This window comes from Hibiscus syriacus, unplaced genomic scaffold, assembly GCF_006381635.1.
Source record: "Hibiscus syriacus cultivar Baekdansim isolate YM2019G1 unplaced genomic scaffold, ASM638163v2 tig00111842_pilon, whole genome shotgun sequence".
Lineage (NCBI taxonomy): Eukaryota > Viridiplantae > Streptophyta > Magnoliopsida > Malvales > Malvaceae > Hibiscus > Hibiscus syriacus.
This window is the reverse complement of record NW_024063197.1, coordinates 584,678-610,410: the sequence shown is the minus strand read 5'-3', so window position 1 is coordinate 610,410 and position 25,733 is coordinate 584,678. Positions and strand designations below refer to the sequence as shown.

The window sequence follows — 25,733 nt, the reverse complement described above, 5'->3', positions numbered from 1 at the left end:
GGAATCCCTTCACTCCATGGGTAATTCCCATAAAGAGAGCCTTCTTTGCTCTTGGATCAAACTTGGATTCCTTCACATGATAATAAGCAGTGGATCCAAATACATGTAAGGAATCATAATCAGTAGCAGGTTTTCCAGACCATACCTCCAATGGTGTTTTTCCTCTTATCGATGATAACGGCAGACGATTGATGAGATGGCCATCATATGTCACATCCTTAGCCCAAAATGTCTTGCCTAACCCAGCATTAGACAACATACATCGAACTTTCTCCAATAGTGTTCGATTCATACGCTCTGCCACCTCATTCTGTTTGGTGTATTTCTAATAGTGAAGTGTCGAACAATACCATACTCATGACAAACGTCAAAGAATGGGTCACTTTTATATTCCCCTCCATTGTTCGTCCTAAGAAGTTTGATCTTTCTACCAATCTGGTTCTCGATCATATTTTTCCATTTCAGGAAAATTCGAAGCACTTCATCTTTAGACTTCATCGGATACACCCAAACTATTCTAGAAAAGTCATCTACAAAAGTTACAAAATAATGGTTTCTTCCCAAAGACAATATCTTTGAAGGACCCCATACATCTGAGTGAATATAATCCACAATACATTTTGTATTATGTATAGTGGTGTCAAACTTCACTCTCTTCTGCTTTCCCAGAACACAATGCTCGTAAAAGTTCAATTTACAAGCCTTTACACCTTTCAACAATCCTTTCTTTGCCAGAATTTGCAAAGATTTCTCTCCAGCATGTCCCAACCGCATATGCCACAATTGGGTTGCGTCCAAATCATCACCTCCGAAAGATGCTGCAACTGCTCCAATAATTGTACTACCTTGGTAGTAATACAAATTATTTTTCCTGATGCTCTTCATCATCACAAGTACACCATATGTGAATTTTAAAACTCAATCTCTCATAGTGACTACTGAGCCTTTGGATTCCAAGGCTCCCAACGAGATGAGATGTTTCTTCAAACTGGGCACGTATCGAAAATCAGTCAGAACTCTGGTTGATCCATCTTGATTCTTTAATTGAATTGAACTTATCCCAACAGTTTTACAGGCATTGTCATTGCCCATATAAACAACTCATGCATTTAGTTCTGCTAAATTGGAGAACCACTCCCGATTAAGGGACATATGATAGGTACAACCCGAATCTAATATCCACACATCTGAATGGAATATTGTTGATGAAGCAACCAATGATATTTTAGAGTCATTTGCATCATGCTCTGCAACATGTGCATCTGGAGCAGCTTTTCTTTTCTTCTTCAGCTTCGAACAATCTTTCTTCCAATGGTCTTTCTTATGACAAAAGGAACATTCATCTTTTCCCAATCTGGACTTCGACTTTGATCTCCCTCTCCACTTTGGCTTTTGACTTTTCGAGCGACCTCTTGCCACCATGGCCTCCGCTGCTTCGTACTTGCTCTCCTTCTTGGTTTTCTTCCTGAGCTCATAACTATACAAAGCAACAGTTACATCTTTAAGGGTAACATTATCCTTACCATGAAGTAACATTGTCTCAAGGTGCTCAAATTCATATGGAAGAGATGACAACAACATCAAGGCCAAATATTCATCTTTGAAGGTTTCATCCATGCCCATTAAGTCTGTCACTAGCTCATTGAACGCAGTGATATGTTCATTCATATTGGTGCCTAGTTAATAATCAAATATGAACAATATTTTCTTCATATGAAGACGATTCTGAGAGCTTTTCTTTAGGAATTTTTCCTCCAATGCTTTCCACATCTTAATTGTAAAAATCTTGTTCTTGTAGCTATACTTCTGCTCCCTGGAAAGACAAGATCGAATCGTGCTGCACACCAAACGATTGATTGTTCCCCACTCTTTCTCCTCCATATATTCGGGTTTTTCTTCCTCAATGGCGATGTCTAGACCTTGTTGGAATAAAGCGTCTAACACCTCGCCTTGCCACATGCCAAAATGATCGGATCCATCGAACAACTCCACCAAGAAATTTGTATTTGACATCACCCTCCTCACCGATCCAGATGAAGAGCTTGATGTCTCAACTGATCCGTATTTTGGCATTTTAATTCTAACGAACAATATTCAATATCACGAACTGTATTGTTTCAGCAACGAAACCACCAGGATAACCTCAACCGAAGCTCTGATGCCAATTTTTGGGGAAACCGAGTTATTTCCCACATGAACGTAGTTTCAAAATTGACCTAAAATGTCAAGATCAAAACCACCAAAGGTTGCACAGCGGATAAACCCGTCAAACTATTGAATATTGAAACACAATGTAAAAATCGAATAAAGAACAATAAAGGAGAGAATACACCAAATTTACGAGGTTCGATGAGAATATCGTCTACTCCTCGGGCACCACACCGGATGATAACTTCACTATCAACAAATATTACAACAAATGGAATTCTTTAGAATTCCCAAAGTGAGATAATGAAGAAAACAAGAGGAAAAGAGAACTTGTTTTGGGATGATTTCTAATGAAATAGTTAGGCCTATTTATAGTTGAGTTTTAAGTACTAAACTTATAAATAACCTAATATTTTAGGGATCAAAGATGAAAAATAAGTTGGCCACCTACCAAAGCTTTTTCCAATAAGTTGGCCACCAACCAAGATGAATTTTCCAATAAGTTGACTACCAACCAATATAAAATTTCCAACTTGCCAAACTTAATTTCAAACCAAACATAACATGGATCAATTATGAACTTCTTGATCCAAATAATCTTTTTGTTATCTCATATATTAAGAATGTATTTTTAAATTTTTCTTAAGTACTTAAAGCATATTCTTAACTTCGAACCAGTCACATTCACCAAGATCTACTTGGTTCGTCATACAAAATACATATGATAAATCCAACACCATCTCGTCATACTCATGTTAGTTTATTTCAACATTTTGTCTATATATGTACTTTGACTTAGACTGAGTAGTGGTCTCCATCTATCTACATAAATTTTAACTCCTAATGTGAAAGTGACCCGACCTAAGTGCTTCATGAAATTGCACTATTATAGTGGTGATACGGAATTACAGTAACGTAGTGAGAAAATATATTTGAATAAAGGCAAAACATTAAGTGAGATTGCATTTTCATATTTTTTTATCATGTATGGAGCTCCTTGAAACCTGGAAAGGACGCTCAAGCTCTCTTGGAGCTCCTTGATACCTGGAAAGAGCAAGCATCCATCATTCAAGCAATCCCACGACTCTTCTCCCAAAATATTTTAAGATTTATTTTTATTATTATTTAAAGAAAATATGAATTATAATCGGATTATTCAAATCAAAAATAAAAGTTAATGGTGAATCCCAAGTATTTCTGGTATATTGTTTTTGTCCTTGATCAAACTGGCATATAAAAACAAATATATAGACAATGACTTCTGAATGCAACAATCTACTATCCTTTGTATGTTAATAATACTTTACTTTGCTTTACGATGTTTGTTATACATCCCGATAAACTCCTCCATAAACTATAAGTATGTGATAATTTTTTCACCTATTGAAACTTTCTAGGAATTCCTCCCCAATCACAGTTTTCGTATCCTTAGTCTCCGATCATTTATAATCTCTCAATTTGAGCCCCGACAAATTCACTAAATTTGTCATGCCAAAATTTATTGACAAGTGGTCATGTTTATTTATTCTATCAATTTACGGTTAATTATCATAATCTTAACTAGATTTGATACTACCATTAAAGATCAGCATATAAATCCTCTTGCAAGATTGGTAAACATAATTTTGGACTCTCTTGATATTTTAGTCGTGCTAGTGCTTCATTGGCCTCATCCTGGGCAAGTAGTTCAACGCTTCATGTCTTATTAGTAGTGGTTCTTCAATTATTGGAATGGTTGTTTGTTCTCTTTTCAACCTCTCCATAATCATTCTTGCCACTACCTTTAAGACCATGGTCAGAATGTTTCCTGCTATTTGCTTCAGTTGGACATGTTCATCACCACTGCATCACACATGGATGGTTTTCCCTTGAGCAACTGGTTCCATAGTTTCTTTCTTTGCTGCCAGTTAATTTCTTTAGAAAGCTCTATTTACTGAAATACACATTTTCCATTATAACATTGTTTACAATATATAGGCAGAGACTGTAACTGTCTAACAGTTATATATCAGCTCATACAATCAGCCTATTTTGTAACTGTGACTGTAACTGTAACTGTCTAGATTACATTGTTTACAATGTAACTGCTGACATCATCATTTGGTTAACTACATACACTAATATTGGTACCTATTTTGTAATCTAGAATTTGAGTTATTTGGAAAATATTGGTATTATCGATAATACCTTTAGAGTATTGATACTTCTCTTACTCTTGGTATCGATACCATATGAACAGTATCGATATTGTTCATATAGTATTGATATTGTTCATATAGTATTGATACTGTAAGAACAGTATTGATACTTCGTACGTGAAAAACTGTTTTGGCTCAAATTATAGTTTATTGGAATTTAAATTATTTTTGAAAACTTTGAATAAATTCAATCAAGTCCAAAAATATTTTGTCTTAATTTTTTATATTAAAATATTATAAAACATGGTTCAACAGAGTCGTTGGTCACTTGGAATTCGGACTTCAACCACGTCATTTGTACCCGATAGCCATCGATGAACTCGGATGGTGGCACATTTTCCAAAACTTTGCAGACTAACGTCTTGGGTTGTAATTGTTCCACCTCACCACGGGGCTCCACTCACTGGAACACCGAGTTGGTAAGCGACATCTTCCAAAGTAATCGTCGCTTCAGCGTTCGGGAAATGGAAAGTGTGCATCTCAGGTCGCCAACGTTCGATCAGAGCCTGAATCAACGTCGGGTACACCTTGAAGCCACCACATACAAATTTGGCTAGAAAAAGACTGGATTGATGAAGATATATCAACATCCGCGGATGCGGATCTCTCGCAGTCATCCCGCGCTGACGAATACTCCATTCTTCTTCCGGCCGGAGTTCGATCGACGAAATATAGACGTTGTCGAGGCACAACATTTCTGCTTAGGAAGCCATTTTTCCGGATTTTCACATAAAGTCGAATTTTCAACAATTTTTTTGGATTTTGGGTTTGATAAAAAAATCTAATGGAACTCGTCACCTCGAGATGACGAGTTAACTTTTTTTAATTTCTAATTTTAAAATTTTTATTCAATAATAAAAATAATAATTTTGTATTGGACTCGTCAGTTCGACGTCACTTAGAAACAATAAATTAATGGCTCACGTGAGACTCATTCATCTAAGTCCATTAAAAAATAATATTACATAAAACTCGTCATTTCGAAGTGACGAGTTCGCCCGACACTGTAGCAAATATCGTAGATCCCTAATTAAATGTGAGGATGGATACAACTCTAATTTATAAACCCAAAAGCCCTCTTGGGACAAAAAAAAAGCCGCCTATAATACGATTACTGCAACTCAAGTAACAATGTCATATATGCAAAGCAAACGACCCAGATAGATGGAAATCGATGGAAGTGATTCTAGAAACAAATAATTTGTTGAAAAATAATGAATAGTCTGTATAATAAAATACGTTTTGATTATATTTTTATCCTACGTTGTTAAAAAATTAATAATGATAATAATGCATCATCATAAGATAATTTCACGTTATTATTAAAAAGGTAAAAAAAATATCAAGTCATTGTTACCGTTAGCTTTTTAACAACAGAATATCAAAACGTACTGTTATGTATGATTTAAAATAATAATAATTGGGTGATCAAAATAGAAACCAAGTAAAAGATGGGTGATCAAAATGGTATCATGTTTGTGTTTGTTTGTTTATTGTTGAAGGTGTTCACATTTGGTTCGATTAGCGTTTACGAATATGTTTGTTTATTTTTTATATTTGCAAGTAAATAAAATGATGAAATTACGACACTAGTTGTTAAACTCCATAGACTCCATAATTTAATCTATATTAGATTTAGTCTTTACATTCACCAATATTTAAAATGTAAAAAAATAACAACCGAATAGACTAGTTTTTTCGTGGAACATAATTGAATATGTATATGTTCGTGCTCATTCATTTCTTTAAATAACATAAAAATTTTGCTCATACTTTTTTAATTAATGAATAAACATAAACGAATAGTTCACGAGTTGATCGAATCTATGCTCATTTATACCCTTACTTCTCAGTAATGCAAGACTGTTTAGCTAATCCTACAATCGTTTAAGCAATGAGAATAATAGAGAGATGTGAATAAAATGGCATACATTTACATTGCATAAATAAAATGCACAATCTTTCAAAAATTAAACCTACCCTTTTACTCTTAGAGAAAGGAAAAATTAGCTTGGGGAGGTGTGAAATCTCAGTGACTTGAGAGTATGTTTGCCAAGATGAAAAGGAGAGACAGGAAGTGCAAAGAGGAGATGAAATGTCTACTAGGGTTCCTTGTGTGTTGCTTCACCAGTCCAATATGTTTTAACAGCAACAAGAATTTTCTCAGGATTGAAGGGTCCGCTCTCATGGTCCATGATCTGTGCCTTCCACCTCATTCCATCTGTAATACTCTTTATCTTCACCAGCAGCTCCACCGTGTCCCGGAATATAACCGTCCCTTCCGGACGCAGAATCCGATCCATCTCCAACAAGATGTAAGTCATGTCACACCTTCAATCACCATATTAACACAACTCTAGTCACGTGGAAACAAAGTTTATCAACTGTCTGCAGGAAAAAAAAAAGTTTACCTGTCTTGATACATGGTAAACACGCCATTCGCATTGATGAGGTCGTATGTTCTTGGATATTTTGAGAATGCCTCGCACCAATCCTGGTAAGTACCAATTAGACCTCGTTCATAAATGATTCCCAAAGTGTCACTGTCTGCTTTTTCAGGAACGACATTCATGACCCACACTGGATACTTTGACAATGCAGCCGCAAATCCCCCAAAGTTGGCATTCATGTCCATGATATTCCGATGTCGTCCCGACCGTAGGGGAGTGATAAGTCGATTGTAATGTGCTATCTTTTCATGCCACATTTCCCTGTCTTCCACGAATCTATCGACACGGATGGCTTGTACTAGGCCACGGCTAATTCTAGGAGGGACAGCAAGTACACGCTCCGGCCATTTTAGTAGTTTGCCACCAGCAAAATCATTTGCATGAAATACTTCTGGAAGTGGGGTTATGCAAGCTTCCAAATTTCTATACCTTTTTATCACAAATGATAAGGAAAATGAGACTCAAAGGGGATTTCTGTGTACCTAAATCAATGGGCTAAAGCGATTACCAAGCTGAATCCGGATCCTGTGATTTGCACATGGGAGGTGTTCCATGGCGCTCCTTGAATTTAACACACGCACGGTGGTTGATAGGCTTTCGCCAAATTGCTAGATCATTGTGTTCAGTCACTTTCTTCCAGCATAGGCGTTTGGCGGCGTCTTCGATCGCATCTTGCTCTTGTTTTAAGTCCTCTTTTGTCCTTTCCCATCCTCTCCAATATTTCTTCCAGCGGATAGGAGGACCGGAGAGCACCCAGTAACCTCCGGGCCTTAGAATTCGATCCCCTTCCGTGAGATACAAACCATCTATCCCCAATTAAATGAAACCATTAGCTAATAAATCGAAAGCCCTTGCTGGGTAAGGAACCCTGTGAACCCATGATTCCTATCATCGCAGGAACTCCGCGTTCCAGTGCAAACTGGACCTGTGCTTCGTGTGTATCTCTTGGAGCAAAAGACATTGTCAAGATATTCCTCTTCAACAGGTAAGCACCAAAGCTTGCAACCTAACAGCAGATAAATGAAGAAAAGAATCAGGAAAGGCAATGAGTACAGACTTGAAGTACAAGTTATTAACATAGGCCAAAAGTATATATGGTATCTGTAATAGCAAAGGGATTTCCATTACTTATGCCGCAGCCGGTATCGACTGCTGTTCTGATGCTTCCATTAGTAAGGGGAATGAGCTCACCATTGTCGTCGATGTATGCATCAGCTCCCCGAGGGAACATGGTGCCTCCCCCAGGGAATCTGAAACAATCGCCCTCTACCTGAATCCAATTCTGGATCGCCTTCTCAATGCTGAGTTCTTTATGAGGGATATTGTTGTACCAGGCGTAATCACGGCTCTGAGGCCATTTGAAAGGTTTCTTATAATTCGGCGGAGCCGGTATAAGGCAGAGTAGCTGTTCTTCCTTGGAGGGACAATGCCTTTCTCGGTATTTCATCATGTAGCGATTGAATTTCCGTCCCCTCACTTTATCTTGACAAGGAGTGTACTCACTGTACGACATGTCACACGGTGGGAATTGACTGACTGTTTTCGAGCTCTCGATATCGACCTGATGATAGCTAGTGAAGTCCAAGTTGATCGACAAATTACCGAGACTAGCATTGCCATTGTTGTCCGACGTAGCCGTATTATTATCACAACCAACTTTAGTGTAGAAATCGTATTGAGTACTAGGAGTCGCCTGCCAAGCACCCAACACATAGAACAATATGCAGAGGGCACTAACCCCAAGAATCCATGTGAGACGTCTCCTCTTTGCTTGAAGCTGATGATGCATTTGCGAACCGCTTTACTCTCTCGCCATCACGATTTTCCCACTTTATCTATCTCATCACAAGCTAACAAACAATACACCAAAAATATCAGAACAAGGGGAAATTCAACAGATAATATGGTACCTGAAGAAGATGAGTTAGCTTTGTTGGAACTTCCAACTCCAAATACCAAGGTATCTGTAAGAAGGGTACATGGAACTTCGTTCAAATATACGTATAAACAAATAGAAACTATGATAATAGATAAAAGAGTACCATGAAAGAGGAAAGCATGAGTTATTGGCCATTTCTGTAGTAGGTGAGTAGTGTTGTACTATTAAAAAGAAGGGACGATGGTACTAGTTAAAGACATGTATTTACAATAGCTTGGGAGTTTTGTGTTTGGAAACGAAGATGGGATTGAATATAAGGACGGAAGGGAGAGAAATTAGGAAAGAGAGAGTGGATTTGGTCTAAAGAAGAAGAAGTTGAGAATTCAGAGGAGAGTGAACAGCCTCTTTTGTCTCCCTTCCATTTCCCCACCTGCTTTTTAGTTTCCTACATCAAACCTTTTTCTATATATTCAAACACTCACCTTTTTCTACACCATAGTTTTGCATGGTTTTAGTTCTCTGCCTATAATGGGTACTGGTTTACAGGTGGTATAGTTTTGAGGGATGACACATTTGAACACTTTAAACCTAGCTTGGGCCACATTCTTATCTTTTCCCTATTTCATTAGTCATCAACATCAAGATACCCATGTTATCCGACTCCTTATCAGAGCAATTTTCTTGTTCGGCATTGGTTGATAATCAATTAAATACGTCAAATTCAACAAAATGTTTTATAATACTATAGAGGAGGAGTCTACACTTCAGATCTGCTTCGTCATAAAGAATCTTTGGTCATCTCTTCTCAGTAACAAACTCCACAAGTTAGATCTGGTCAAAATTGGATTTGAAAAGTGATTTGATCTGGAATAATAATATAATTATTATTATAAGTTACTTATATATATATATAAAGATAATATTTATAATATTTTATTTTTATATATTTTCAATTATTTCTATATTTTATCAAATAATAAAAATATTTTTATTAGATCATGTCAAACAAGGATTTTCACCCTAAAATTTAGATTGAATTATTATTAATGCAGCCAAAAATTTAACTTACGTGCATCTCTAGATTTTCATAATCCAGATATATATATGTTTAACTTTCAGTGTAATGGACGTCATATTTTTTTAATATTGATATAATATTATCTTATAATGACATATTAACATTATCATTAATATTTTAATTATAGATTATCAAAATAAAATTAAAATATAACATTATATATAGTTTTAAAAAATAATAGTTAGATAATAAAATTATAATGAAAGGATACCTAAGGCTCCGGTACTTTTCTAAAAAAACAATATAGCCCTTGATTTTTTTTAAATTCAATGTGTCCCTCGGACATAAAAAAACACATTGTAGCCCTTTGACCAATGATTTTCGTCATTGACCATTCTGATATTGACATGATGGTTCACGGTATTGACGTTATGGCTAGTGACGTGAAAAATGAGCTAAAATAATTATTTTCAATTTTGAAGCCCGAGTTGATTTTTTTTAAAATTTGATGTATTATTTGGTTTTTTCTAAAACAAAAATATTTTAAATTTAAAATATCAAAATATCAAAAAAAATTATTAAAAATTAAAAATCTATTATTATTTTATTACCTCTAATTTAACTAACTTTTATTTACATAAATCGAAACTCGTTCATCCTACACAAATTTTTATGTTTTATATTTACATCCAATTATAATAAACTTTAGATGTCTTTCTAATTTTATTTCACTAAATTTTTATAAATATGAATTAGATAAATATTATAAATTATTATAAAAAAATAAAATTATAAAATTAAAATTTATTTATAAATTACCATGAAACTATAGAATTAGAAAATAAAAAAATAGTTATCTAATTATGAGGAGCATTTTTAGTGAATAAACTTGATAATAAATCTCACCTAAATTTGATCTAAAAATATAGGAATATAGACTTATCTAGCCAATTTCTATTATATACAATTCTGTAAAGTCAATGTGGATATGGACTCCACATGTTTGTAGGGATGGGCATTGTACCCGAACTTGACGGCTTTCGAACCGACCCAATCGGTCGGGTTATTTTTAAAAAAATTCAGGTCGAATCGGATCAGATTTTTTAAATATGTTGTTCGGGTCACGTCAGGTTCGAGTTTAGGGTGAAAAATATCCGACCCGACTTGAATTTTTTTTATAACTTTACCTTATATATTTAGGAATAATTACAATGATACCCTCTATATATTATTTTTTCAATTAAGTCATTGTTTTTATTGAATAAAAATAATATTTTTTTATTATTCCGGGTCGGGTCGAATTTTTAAGTTATATATAAGGTCGGGTGAAATCTTGTTTTGGTCGAGTTGGGACGGGTCTCGGGTGGAGGATTCCTTGATCTCGGATCGGGTGCAAAAACCAAACCCATGCCTATCCCTACGTGTTTGAGACTTTTTTTTGTCACCATAATATTTATTTTTAACTTTTTTTTCAAAAACAATAGCAAATATGTCTCTAAAAAAATAAAAATAAAATTCACATTAAATTTTAGAGACGAATTTTAATATAAGTTTTTTTTCCAAAATAATAAGAATATATATTTTTAAATTTTTTAAATTTTTATTTTTTTGTATGATTATAATTTTTTATATTTTAAATTTATGGCAAATTATAATTTCATCCCTAAACTTTACTCTTCTCCTATTTTCAGTCATTATACTTTAGAAGTTTCCAATTTCCTCACTGAATATAATAATTGAATTTTTTTGTAACTCCTCCATCATTAAATAGTTAACGACGTTAAAACAACGCCGTTTTTTAAAAATAAATTTTTTACCAAAACAACATTGTTTTACATCTATATAAAAACTCATTTATAACAATGTTAGCGAAGAAACAAATGAGTGACAAAACACCCAATGTATTAAGTTTAAAGAGAAAATTGAATACTTTTAAAATACTATTAGAGAAATAGGAGAGAGGATAAAGTTTAGTGATGAAATTTTTAATTTACCCTTAAATTTAAAATATTTTTATTTTTTTAAAGAAATTCAAATAAGACCTTAAACTTTTTCTAAAAAAACAATTTGGCCCTCGAACTTAAAAAAATCAATTAACTCATCTACCACATCAACAACCATGTCACCAATTACTGTGAACTACCATGTCATCATAACGAATCGCTACGTTAACACCTTAACGGTCAAGAACAAATGAACATCCTCAATACCGGGTTAGTGATCAAATTGTAAAATTTTAGAATTTATGGACTAGAGTAGATAAATGGAATAGTTTAGGGACTTATATGGGAAATGTTGTGTAGGATTGAATTACAAAGAAGGATGAATAGAAGGAAAAAATGGTCATTTAGTAAAGAAAATAATTTAATTTAGTAGTGGTTATATTAAACCACGTGGAATTGAAAGGAGGCAAAAAATCAAAGTTTCCAGAGTTCTCAGCTTCCTCTTTTTCTTTTTCTTCAGTCGTGAGCCCCAAAAGAAAATGTGAGTTTCTTGTGAGTTGATTAGTTCCTGAAATTAAGTTTGATTTATGATTCTTAGATGATACTTAAGCTCTCGATGATACTTAAGCTTAAAGAAAGCTTAAGTTATCTCAAAACTATAAAATGAATGAATTATGAGGGATTAAAGAGAAGGAGTTTCTAAATGAAATCTTGGAAAATAGTTGATAAGTGAAATTTGAAAATAAATTTGACTTGTCATTAGTTGAATTAAGAGATATGAAGTGATAGAATTGAAATTAGAACATGTTGAAATTTTGATATGATTCTTGACTTCCATATAGAGGATAGAATTTTGAAGATAAAGATGTGTTAGATTAGTACAAATGGGTTTAAGTATGTGTACTTGAATTAAGAGTAAAATCATAGTAGTGGATTTAGAATTAAGTGAGACTAAGGTGAGTGCATACAATAGGTGTAGTTCAATGGAAATAAGACTTGTGAGAAGTCTATTTCCTATATTATTTTTTATGGTCCAATAGTTATGAACATGCATATGTTATGATCATTATAGACACATGCATTAGTTATATATGATTATATGATTTGATACATGTTATTTGATTCATGTGAATATACTTAAACAACATATGTTATATGATATGAGATTGATGGTTACACGTACATGTGATATCTGACGGAAGAGAAGAAATATGTGATTATAATATAAATGATATTAATACATGAATATATGAAGCATAATGATAATGCCCATGTTATGTGATGTGAGAGCTATAGGTATAGTTGGCACTCAATAGTCGAGGGTTACATAGGTCCTTCGGGACATAGATGAGGTCCTTCGAGACATAGATCTCATATGCCACTCAGTGGATTTTTATACGAGCTGTGGTGAAAGCATATGTGCACAACCTCAAAGTACTCGCATACCTTAAGTTCTCAGTAATGTATATGGGCTTATAAAAGATATAAAGAGTATTTACATGATTATATGTTAACATGTTATTATTGTTTATACTAAATCATATATGATATTATTGAATTATGATATGATAAGTATAATTGCATTTGGATAGTTAGATTGCATGTTCATATTTATAGGTAATGCATTGTTATATTTTTTATGCATCACTAAGTCTACGACTTAGCGTGTAAGCGTTTTTACACGTAGGTACAGAGAAGCGAGAGGATCAGGCTTAAGATCTGCAGAACAACATATCTACACTCGAAGATCAGATCAAAGCACTTTGCATAGTATGTTTTGTTTTATGTAATAGATTTTTTGGCATGTAAACAGAGTCGTAAAGTACATGTGCTCTGATCAATTTTGTAATGTTTTGAAATATACTTATGTAAAATATTAACTTTATGTTAATGAAAGTTTATATTTTCTATACTTTTATAAATGTACATGTTTTGAATGGACAATGTGACACCTCGAATTCGTATCCAGGTTGGGCACAGGTTGGAGGTGTTACAACAAAAACCATTGGTCAGAGGGCCACATTGGATTATTTTTTTATGTTTAAGGGCTAAAAATGAGTATAAAAAATTTTTGCGAGCCAAGTTGGATTTTTTGAAAAAATACAAGGGCTTAAGTATACTTTTGCCAAATATAATCTAGCAGTAGATGTGTGCTCAAATAGATAATTTACCTTTCAGAGAGAAAATGATAATTCTTTTCCAAATTAATTGGAATTGTTAAGAAACAAAACCAAAAACAGTAGGATATAAGCCAATTGATTCCATTCTGATTTGGACTTTGAAAAATTGCATATTAGATGGGATTTATTTTAATCAAATCAAACAGTCATGCAACAAGACAACAACCTCAGCAATAAAACACATAGCACTTTCATTAGAGTAAAAGTGTATAAACAATCGTTCTTCTTCGGCTATCTCCCCTTTTCACTAACATGGATACCATCAAGGAACTTCCTTATATCCTTATTCTTCACATGGCATTTCTGTTCATCTAAATCCAAAGGTCCAACACTCATATTATTACTCGAAAAAAATTAAAATGTTTAACTTGCTAGACGTTAAAGAACTCCTAACTTTATAAACTCAATTCAATTCGAAAATCCAAGATGGTACCTGGTTTATCAAAGCTGCAGATCGAGACACAAGTTCAACATAATTACCATCCAAAACAATCTCATCCTTCACCTTCTCAGATCGAGCAATGGATACCCCTTCCAGCATATCCACCTTTCGCACTTGAAAAAAATTATAATAATTTCATTTTCATGTAAAAGAATAAAATGGGAAAGAAAGGGGAAGGGAGATAATACCTTCTTCTCGCCAAGGAAATTACGGATCTCGATGGACTTGTTGTCGTTTGTAATGGAGGCATTTATGGGAAAGTGGGCATAGACGAACCTCATCTTACAATGATAACCCTTGGTTACACCGGTGATGAGATTCTCGATGTGGCTGAGATTGGTGTGAATGGCAACACTGGTCTTCCTGGAGCCGAACCAGGACTCGATCCTGAGCTTGCGTTTGCCGGTTTCATTGTCTTTGATGAGATGGAAGTCGAGGTTGAGGTGTTTGAAGCAGGGTTTTAAATCATCACGGTCACGTTTTCGGTCATTTTGAATTTACCGTGATTGTGGCCGTTGCGGGCTATATTACGCACTATTACGGGTGTAGCGGGTAACTCGGACGACGGCAAAACTACTATTTTACGGACAAAATCATGTTTTCATACCGTGATTTGAAACTCTGGTTTGAAGTTACGACTAAGCTTGCTCCTTGGGCCTTCCACCTTGATCATCTTGGCCTTCACCTTGATGCTAACACTATCAGGGATGTCCATCGTCTCTGAAGAAAGTATGGTCTTCATCTCCACAAGAGTATTCACCAACACCACTTGCCTTCCACGAAACCCTAAACCTAATTTCTTTTATATATACCTGAAAATGATTCCTCGCTTAAAAAATAGGAGTCGGATTATGGGCATTATGTTGCTTTCATTTTAGACCCAATTTTGTGGTAAAAAAATAATTCAATAATTTTTTTGTTTAGATTTCGGATTTGAGGATTGAATTTATAGAGGTCATAAATATAATAATTTACTGCCATCTTTGATTCAGGGAGGTTCTACAACCTTTTTGATTGGCTAAAATTAAAATAAGGGTGAATAAAATTATGACTTTATGGTGCCTAAGTCTCCCAATGCAGGTATGGCTAGGGATTTTTGCCCTATTTCTTGATGCTCGGTTGTCTATAAAACTATCACTGGAATTCTTGTGAATCGTTTGGCTGGTTATTTTTCATACATAATTTTGCCAAATCAATATGCTTTCATTAAGGGGTGTAGTATGGTAGATAATACATTGTTAGCTCAGGAGATTGTTAGGGAATACTCTCGTAGTTCTCTTTCTCCTAGGTGTGCTCTCAAAATTGATCTAAGGAAGGCTTTTGACTTTGTTTGTTGGGATTTCCTGATGAAAGTACTTGCTTTCTTGGGGCTTTCTGAGGTGTATATGGGTTGGATTAGTGCTTGTGTCAATAGTGCAAGGTTTTTTGTGGCTTTCAATGGGAGTCTAGTGGGCTATTTTAAAGGGAGAAGGGGGATAAGACAGGGTGACCCACTGTCTCCTTATCTCTTTATTCTTGTCATGAATGTATTGTCTTATTTGTTAAATGTTGCTGCTATATATGGTTTGCTTCGGTTTCACCCCAAGTGCAAGCGTGTTTTTCTTACTCATCTTAGCTTTATTGATGACTTACTCATATTTTGTCATGGTACTGAGGACTTAATCTTGGGTGTTCTTGGGTTCTTGGGGTTTTTTTATGAACTATCTGGGTTGCAGCTTAATGCTAGAAAGTCTGAACTTTATGCTTGTGGGGTGCAGGAGGATGTATTGAGTAGAGTTCAGGAAGCTACTGGTTTTAAGTTGGGTAAGTTCCATGTTCAGTACTTTGGTGTGCCATTAGTCACCAGAAAACTAACTGTTAAAGACTATTTTCCTCTGATTAATAAGATTAGAAGTAAAATGAGTGTGTGGTCTAAGTTGAAGTTGAGTTATGGTGGTAGACTGCTACTCATCCAGTTTGTCTTATTCAATATATCAAATTTATGGTGTAAGCAGTTGGTTTTGCCTAAAGAGGTCATCAAGCAAGTTGAGCAGCTTTGTATGAGGTTCTTTTGGAAGGGTGATGATTCACCAGCTAGGGGGCTAGAGTTAACTGGCAACAAATGTGCTGGTTAAAGTCTGAGGGAGGATTAAACTTAAGGAGTTTAGGTTGTTGGAACAAGGTGTACTGCTTTCTTTTGATTAGAAATATCTTAGCTAATGCTAGTTCACTTTGGGTGGCATGGGTCAATAGTATGCCCTGAAGGGGTTGTTTTTTGGGATGCTAGCTACAAGTCTCAACTTAGTTGGGTGCTGAGGAAGTTACTTAAACTCAGGAATGAATTAGCTAAATTATTTCGCAATGTGGTGGGTTGGAGTATGGTAAAAAACAGTTAGGTTTGGGAGAGAATGAGGGAGAATAGGGAGAAGGTAAGGTGGGATCATCTTCTCTGGTTCCCTTTATATATTCCAAGAATATCAATTGTTGCTTGGATAGTTATTTTAAATAGACTCCCAACCAAAGACAAGCTCACTTGAATGGGATTGGAGTTGGATGGGTGCTGTGAACTCTGTAATGTAGGGTTAGAAAGCATAGATCATTTGTTCAATGATTATGCTTTTGCAGGGGGGGTCTGGAGTAAAGTTCTGCAGGCTTGTAGGTTACCTTACAGGTTATTATGTTGGAATGATACTTTGGCTTGGGCAGTAGGCAGGTTCAAGGGGAAATCCTTGCTTGTTTGTATCTTGAAGCTAGCTTGGATCTGTCTTATAACTGGGAAGAGCGAAACTTCAGGCATTTTAGAGGCTATTCTCGGGTAGAAGAAGAAATTTTTGAATGCATCAGGAGGTCTGTTGGTGCTAAGTTACAAGGCTTTAGCATAAATAAATTTGATAGGGTTAACCTTCAGCTTTGTCTTGATTGGAATATTGACTAATTTGTTGTTTGCTGTTGGTTTACTATGTGGTTGTTTAGTTGCTCACATGTTGATGAGAGGGGCCTAGGGGTTGATGATCCACGGGTAGTCACTGGCATAGCTTCCTTGTTTGTTGTTTGTTTTGTTTTGCATCTTTTTTGTTTGATCTAGGCTGAATTATTTTTCGAATCGGTTTGTTGCTTAGTTTGTTAGTAGGGGTTGATGATTATTTGGTGATATTTTGTAGCAGGCAACATTGCCTTTTCTTTTGGGTTATAAAATTTGAAATTATCCAAAACAAATTCTGACTTTATTCAAAAGATTAAATTTTTTTGATCTGACTCGAATTGACTTTAAGTTGTAATTTTATAAATTTAATTTGAAAAAATTTCAAATTCAAACCGTGTTATAAAATACAACATGAATAACTCAAAATTTTTAATAATTAGTGGATTGACTTTCAAGTTTGATTTGAGTTCCTCGACTTTGTGTAATATATTTTTATCACATATGAAAAAAATTGAAGAAATATATATATGTATTGTATATGGTTATAGAAAACTATTTAAATTAGAATCCAATAGTATCATAACATTACAAGTATTTACAATTAAATTTAAACAAAAACTCAAACAACTTGACTCGAATTTTATAAACTCGATTTGACTCGAAAAATGTTTAAGTTATAAAATAGAATTCATCAACTCAAATAATTCAAAATTTATTGATCCAACTCGACTCGATCAAATGCTCACCCCTCCGTTAAAAAGAAAAATTTAGTTTGATTTCTAACAATGTTACATTGAGTCCAAAATAGTTCGAAGATAAGATGAAATGGAATTTTAACTCTTCTTTCGGAGTTTCAAACTATATCCTATTGTAGGGATCAAAATAAAAGAAAACCATAATTTGAGACCTTAATTTAATAATTAATCTTACAATAATCATCCATGAAACAACAAGGACTAGTTTACAAATAACTTAATATTGTAGGGATTAAAAATAATTGACAATTGATATGTATTGGCTGCTGTTGTATTGTAGTATTTGCGACGATGGAAACAACCAGGCCTGCAGTCGACATCCCCATTATTTTAAGCACCAAGTTTTGCCATTTTCTTCATTGTCCACTAATGGCAAACCAAAGATACACTTTATAAATCAACAATTATAAAGGAGCCGATCCTCTTCTACCAAGTGGTTCCATAAAGGGAGTAATTAACTATGACCACTGCTGCCGGAGTTCGTGGCCGAAAGAAGTCATCATCCAGAGGACACCATAGATTTGTTGGGGTTAGGCAGAGACCATCAGGGAGATGGGTGGCTGAGATCAAGGATTCTCTGCAAAAGGTTAGGCTTTGGCTCGGAACTTTCGATACTGCTGAGGATGCGGCTCGAGCTTACGATGATGCGGCTCGGGCATTGCGTGGGACTAATGCACGCACCAACTTCGAGCTGCCTCCATCGTCGAAAACATCAGCTAATTGCATCTCGCTGGATAAAATCGAGCCTTTCTCATTTGAGGAAGTTTGTGGGACAGGGAACGATGCTGATGGTTTTCTCGGTGCACTCAAGGCTAAGTTGCTTGATCGCAAAGGGCTTAGAGTCCTATCACCAACTAGTTGTGCTGGTGCTGGTGTTTCTAAGGCTTCACGAAACAACAATAATGTTAGAAGAGAGTCAACTGTGGCTCCTCAATTAATTGGAAACCCGAACCTGAACTCGAACTCGAACCCTGTTCAGGATCAACTAAGTCTGTGTTCTAACAAGTCTGACCTTGTCCTAAATCATGATCATATCGGGGTTCAGTGGCCTGAACCTAGTCGAAGCCAGATTGCTTCTGTGGCAAGTATGATGTGGTCCAATGAACCTTCATTTGAAGCACCATGGGGCACACAGATGAACCAAGTCCCTCCAAATGGATTCTTTAATATCACCACTTGTACAACTGCTACCGCTACATGGCCGCTTTCCGAATCGATGATGGGCTTGTCATATTCGGACCAGTTCCCGATTGAGTTGCAGATGAATATGAACGGTAAAACAAACATGATGAGCATTCCGATGTCTCAAATCGATGAAACAACGGAAGGTGTTTGGCCATCGGAACAGCAGTTTGAGCAGTGCGACAACAATGGTTGGAGTAGTGGTAATGGCTCTTGGGATCCTTACCTCTATATGTCCTCTGTGCTGGGTTGAGTATTACCAATTCTTTCATTATCTTCTCCTTTTAACTTGTAATTCACAAACTAATTATTCTTTACTTTTAGCCCAAAGAATTATAAGCTGTAAATTGAATATTTTTCACTATGTATTAGTAGTACGCAGTAATTATTTTGTTACTTCAGATTGTAACCTGTTGCTGCAAGTTTGTGGGATGTAACCTTTTTGGTATTTCTATCTACACCTGATGTTTCGTTTATCAATAAACCCTTCATTTAGGACTATCAAAATAATTCGGGACGGCTACTTCATATTCAGATATTTTAAGATATTTGATTTATTTGTATGTTAAGATATATTCAAATTTAAATATTTTAATCAGTTCTGTCATGGACCCACGCTATGCTAACATATTTGAAATGAAAGCATATATTAACCCCTGTATATTCATCATCCAAATCTATTCTATTTCTTTAATTTTTGTCCAAACTTCTTTATACATATATTGACTTATGAAATTCAAATATTTAACGGAATTTATTCGATAAATAATTTAATTAATTTAGATTTGTATAATAATATCCATAAAGAGATCCTACTTTTAAAACACATTGTATATTCATGTCGAATTTTACAAAAATAGTATATGTTTCATCTGTTGTGATATGTATTTGTTGACCAGAATTATTGAGTTATGATGGTTATATAAGAGGGTTCATTCTTTCTAGTTCAAATAAAAGTTGCAATCAATGAAAGAACAATTGTTGATCGTTATTTAGATATTTTGTCTCCATAAGGAGGTTGAAGAGAGAAGTGATAATCATAGAAGAGAGGTTCCAAGTTCTCTCGGTCTAGGTTAATGGATTTTGTAGTGATCTTTTATTCTAGTGTCAGACGCAGTCATGATAATTATTTATATGTTAGTAAGTTAAGTAGATATGATCAACTGATGATAGATTCAAGTTGATATATTACGTGGGTCTGTCAAAAATCATGTTGAAAGATAGTGACTTTTCTAGTTGTTAGGCTCCGGAGCCTCTTTGTGCAGAGATGATCTTCCTCAATTATCTGATGATCCTATATCGTAGAAGGGACAGGGGGTTTAAAGATGCTCTTAAATTCTTTCTCCGGAGATATTAAGGTGCGGTGAAGATTTGACAGAGGTATAACAATACTCTATAAATATATATAATCAATTAGGATAATTAAATATAATATCTTTTACCAATAATACATCAAATATAATCTATTCAAATCAGGATTATAAGCTTTGCTTTGATCATATAAGTGCATACTTTCAATGATGAACTGGTCAATGGAGAAGCCTACTAAATGTTAATGGTTGAACTTCACCAATCCCTAAGCTTCCAAGTGTGTCCAAATGCTCATGAAATCTTGGCTTGATTGTGGTCTGCTAAGAAAATTGATACCGACCCCTCCATCTATAGGTCTTCTCAATTGCTAAAAATCTGGGATGAGACAACCTGCTTGTGTCCAAAACCAGATGTGAAAAACAATAATAAAACCTGTCCTTCAAACACCAAAGATTTTGTTCTTATCCCCATGCAAGATGCTAATCATTAGGGGAAATAAAAGGGTTTTTTTCTCATATCTGTACAAGATGCTATCAATGGTAGTTTCTTAGTAGATATCGTGTCCCAAGTGTAAACGAGAGTGCTAGATGATGAAAACACTGTTTTAATTAGATAGTAATTATGCTTGTATTCTTGAATTAATTATTCTAAATCAGAAAAGAACAAGAGAAATACTGAAGAGAAAGAATAATGTTGACAACATGAACTTATTCCACCAAATGGATTAGGGACTTGTTTTATTTAGTGTACTGTAAGTGACTCGAGATCCCTTTCGAAAACATTTTAACCCTTCTGTGAGTACCACGAATATTTTTTTTTTTTGGATAATTAGAATTTTATTACCTAAAGAATAGCAGAAAACTGCTACAAAACATACAATCAAAAACAAATGAAGGGGATCCTAGATACAACAAGAATCAAACTATCCCCAAAAGTTACAAAGAGAAAGATTGGTTCTATCTAATCTGTTAACATTCCTATTACTAAGCTGAATTCCTACAATCTGTTTGATTGTATCTAGAATCTAGTTTTCCGATCTGTTGGTTTGTCTAAAAAACCTCCGGTTCCTTTCTTCCCAAATGGTGTAGTTAAGGGAGCACCAAAAAAGCTTCAAGATACTAGTAATCAAAGATTTCCCTTTCCATGTCTTAATTGCCCAACAGAGCAGATCAGACCAATTAAGAAGAAGTTTTTGAATGCCTGCAATCTGAAGTAGAGATTTCCAGATAGTAGCAGTAAAATTACATTCTGTAAAAAGGTGGTCTTTGGATTCCTTTGCTGCAGAACAGAGAATGCATTGATCGTTAACAACAATTTCAAATCGTTGTAATTTATCCTTTGTAGGGAGGCGGTCTAAAATAACCATCCAAGAGATTAAACTGTGTTTTGAAACGTGAAACGAAAACCAAATTAGATGCTGCCATGGAACTTTACTGTTTTTCAGTCGAATATCTTCCCAGATCTGCTTGGTAGACATAGCTCCAGAATCAAGGATAGGCCGAGCTATTGTACGGAAGTTCATGATTTTCCTTAGGAGCCATCTAGTATTCAAACCACGAATATTTGGAACCATTCGTTGAAAAGAGATTTTCAATTGAATTTTGGATAATGGAATTTGTTCGTCTAACGAGGAGATTGAACCGGAGGATGCAATGTATCGTGTTGTAATTAGATTATTGGAAAGTTTAACTTAAAAATGTGTTTAGATTATATATATATTTTTTTATCTTTTATATATTTAATTTTTTTCTCAAAACATGTATTAATGGTTATCTTGTTATTATTTAAGGGTTTAATATAAAAATAAGTGTCTAAATTATACATTAGGTTTATTTTAGGTGCTTAAATAATTTTTCGCTAAAAATAAATGTCAAATGTCTTTTCATCATACTTTTAGGTGTATAATATTTTCGAAATTATATTTTTAGGTATCTAAACTATAATGGTCGTAAAAAATATCATTATTTTATACATGTCACTATTATATTTTTTGAAAATTTTATTTCTCTTAAAATTAAAATATTATTATCTAAAAACCTAAATTTTTTAAAATTACCAAAAAACATAAATATTAATCCCTAATTTTAAATTCTATTTCTAGTCATCGTAAATCATTTTCGACTACCGCTTCTGTCACCTAATGGGTGAGGATTTGATTGGAGATTGAGAGAAGGGGACAAGGGGTAGGGGTGGGAATAGGCCAGGCCAGGTCAGGCTTTAATAGGCCTGGGCCTGGCCTACACTGATTTGTATTGGCCTAGGCCTGGCCTGTGGCCTGTCAAAGGCTTTTATTTAGGCCTGGCCTGGGCCTGTTTAAAAGCCTGTTTAACAATAAACATTTAATATTTTCAGTTTAACCATTAATTTTAGAGTAAAATCCCTATTAAGTCACTCTAACTTAGTATATTTTACAAAGTAGTCACTCTAAATAGGCCGGCCTATCAGGCTTATAAGGCTTTTTAATAGGCCTAAGCCTGGCCTGTTTAGTTAAATAGGTTTTTAAAAAGGCATGGGCCTGGCCTGTTTAGTTAAATAGGCCAGGCCAGGCCCAGGCCCCTGGAGGCCGGCCTGGCCTATTCCCACCCCTAACAAGGGGCTTAGGGACTCGGAGGGAAGGGGAGAGGTTTTTAAAAACATTAAAAATAATATTTTTTTAACTTTTATTAAAAAAATAAAAATACTAAATGAATATAAATACAACACGTCATTTAACAAATTTTTTAATGGTTGTTATCACGTAGCCACTTAAATATGCAACATTAAAAATGTTAAATACCTAAAAGTATAACGGATGAAATGTAAGGTACTTATTTTTAACGAAAATATTTAGACACCTAAAGTTAATTTTGGATTAAATTTAAACATTTATTTTTACATTAAACCTCATTTAAGTATATTATCCTTTAAGGGATATTAGAATAACAATTTATTGTTATTCAATTGGTGTTTAACATGTAATATATTTTTTAATTTATTTTAAAAATCTAAACTTATTAATTAAAAAATTTATAAATCTCTTAATTACTTAAAATTTCTAAAATTGAAATCTCTAAATGACATGTTATTGATCACTCCTTTTAGGGGTGTTTGAATGGGGGTATATTACCGGGAATGTCATTACCTCCATTTCTTTAGGTATTGTTGGATTCCCGGCGTTTTGGACTAAAATGCCCTTAAATTTTTTTTAAACATCATTTTTCTGTTAATAAAAATTTTACGAATGTTAAATTACAAATTTATCCTTAAACTATTTTAGATTTACAAAAAAAAGTCTATAATTAAAATTTTATATGAAGTTCAGGGGTTAAAATAAAATTTTACCCTTTCATTAAACCTTTTTATATTTTCAATTTTGTAAAACAAATTATATAAAATTTATGAATTTAAATTTTTTAAAGGAAATATATAAATATTTTCCAACTTGTTAAAAAAATAAATATATAATAAGGACAATTTGGTCAAATATACATTCCAATAATCTTTTATTCCTTTAACCAAACACGGTAATCTTACATTCCTGCTAAGGCAACCAAACACAAAATACAACATTCCCAGTAATCTTATTCCCTGGTAATCTTCCATTCCCACTGGTAATCTTCTATTCCCACTGATAATCTTCCATTCCGTGAACCAAACGCACCCTTATTGTCAAACTCCCATCACTCGATCTCTCCTTTATCGTCACACGTCATCGTACTATAGAATAGTCGTTGTACTTAGTCGTTAATCTTGTCATACAAGATTGTTTTTTCACCTAATCATAGTATGTTCGACGTCTATGAGGTTACACCGTCGCTTGAGCCTCTGTTCGTTATCTGGTCTGTAATCATTTAAGGAGATTTGGAGTTTGGTTTTTTTTTGAGAAATTATAAAATTTAAGGTTTATGGAAATTTTGAAATTTATTTTTTTATTTATAAAAAATTAATATTAATAAGAAAATAATATTGTGTGTTAAGCAATCATTGATTAATGAAATTTTTTTAACGACCGTTGATGAGATGACCTTAAAATAATAATAATACAAACTTTTAAACACATTAAATGATAACAAAATAAGTATGAAGTAGATACTTTGACAAGAAAAAACTGTAGGCATCTAAAAAAAATAAGAAGTATGATATAAATACTAACTTTTTTTTAAATAAACCTTATTGGAATGGTTCTATTTTGACCGTTTAATTGTGAATTTTTTCAATTAAATGATTAAACTATTAAAATGGTTTTGATCCAACCAATGGATATTAATTCTTAATAAAAATATTGATCTAGCAGTTAAATAAGTTTATATAATATACATTTAATTTTATTATTTATACATTCTATTAATTTGATTTTTACTTAGAGATTTGATCTTTGTTTATGAGATTTAATGAAAACAATATAAAAAATATTGAAAGGCTCAAACTTAGGAAAGAATAGTTTAAGAGTACCCAATTGTAGAATAAAGTCCAACCCTTAATTAATGATTGACAATATTCTATAAGGTAAATTACTTGAATGACCATCCAATTATAAGATTGGTGTCAAAATAATCATTATTTTCAAAATTTCATCAATATGACCAATTAATTAACTAATTGGATTTTATAACCACTTGTCGATAACATTTAACGGAAATACTTACATAGCATTTAAGAAAATTTGTATAATTACATATTCGATCCTCAATACTTGTAAATTCTATCAATTTAATCATAATTTTAATTTAATTCAACAAATTTAAACATCTAATCAAATGGCGACACATGTCCCCATTTGATTAAATGATATTTTCCATAATTAAATATTTATTTAATTATTTATCTTCACCATCTCGTTAATAGAAAATCGAATTATGAAGATAGGAAAAATAAGGGAGTTAGATGGATTTGAACTCAGTATCTGGGGAACCCAAGTGTCACATCCCAAAATAGGGCTTAGGTTTTGATATTTAAATTCTAAGAACTAAATTGAAAATTCGGTAAAATTCATAGATTAAAATGAAATTTCAATTAAAATTCATACTCAAATCGGAAAGTAACCAAAGCCCAATGACCTGTGGCAAAATTTAACCATTTTCTTTTTGTGTTGGGTTTAAAACACCCCAAAAAAATCTGCATCTTCCCATTTCTAGAAACCTCAAAACCCTTTCTCCCTCACTTTCCTTTTTTGGTAAATTTAAGCCAATAATTTTAATCGTCGTTTTGCTGTCGATTTTTATTCCATTTTTGACACCACCCTCACCATTGTGTTCCTTGGATCGTCCCGAGTCTATCGGTGTTTATTTTGCTCTCTCCATCATCGGCGTGTGAAGTGGTGAGCAATAGAAAGTTTCTGACGAAGTG

General features: G+C 33.9%; 1 protein-coding gene and 1 pseudogene across 1 annotated transcript; both read right to left on the bottom strand.

Moving 5' to 3' along the window:
- Window positions 1–6,408: 6,408 nt before the first annotated feature.
- Window positions 6,409–8,624, bottom strand: LOC120172119 (annotated as a pseudogene).
- Window positions 8,625–13,313: 4,689 nt separating this feature from the next.
- Window positions 13,314–15,017, bottom strand: LOC120172137 (60S ribosomal protein L9-1-like). The gene is made up of 4 exons (XM_039179679.1): window positions 14,891–15,017; window positions 14,449–14,711; window positions 14,250–14,374; window positions 13,314–13,355 (listed from the first exon to the last, which is right to left on the bottom strand). Exons 1-4 carry the CDS (start codon window positions 14,998–15,000, stop codon window positions 13,314–13,316), a joined length of 540 nt encoding a protein of 179 aa, XP_039035610.1. The 5' UTR covers window positions 15,001–15,017.
- Between the last annotated feature and the right edge of the window lie 10,716 nt (window positions 15,018–25,733).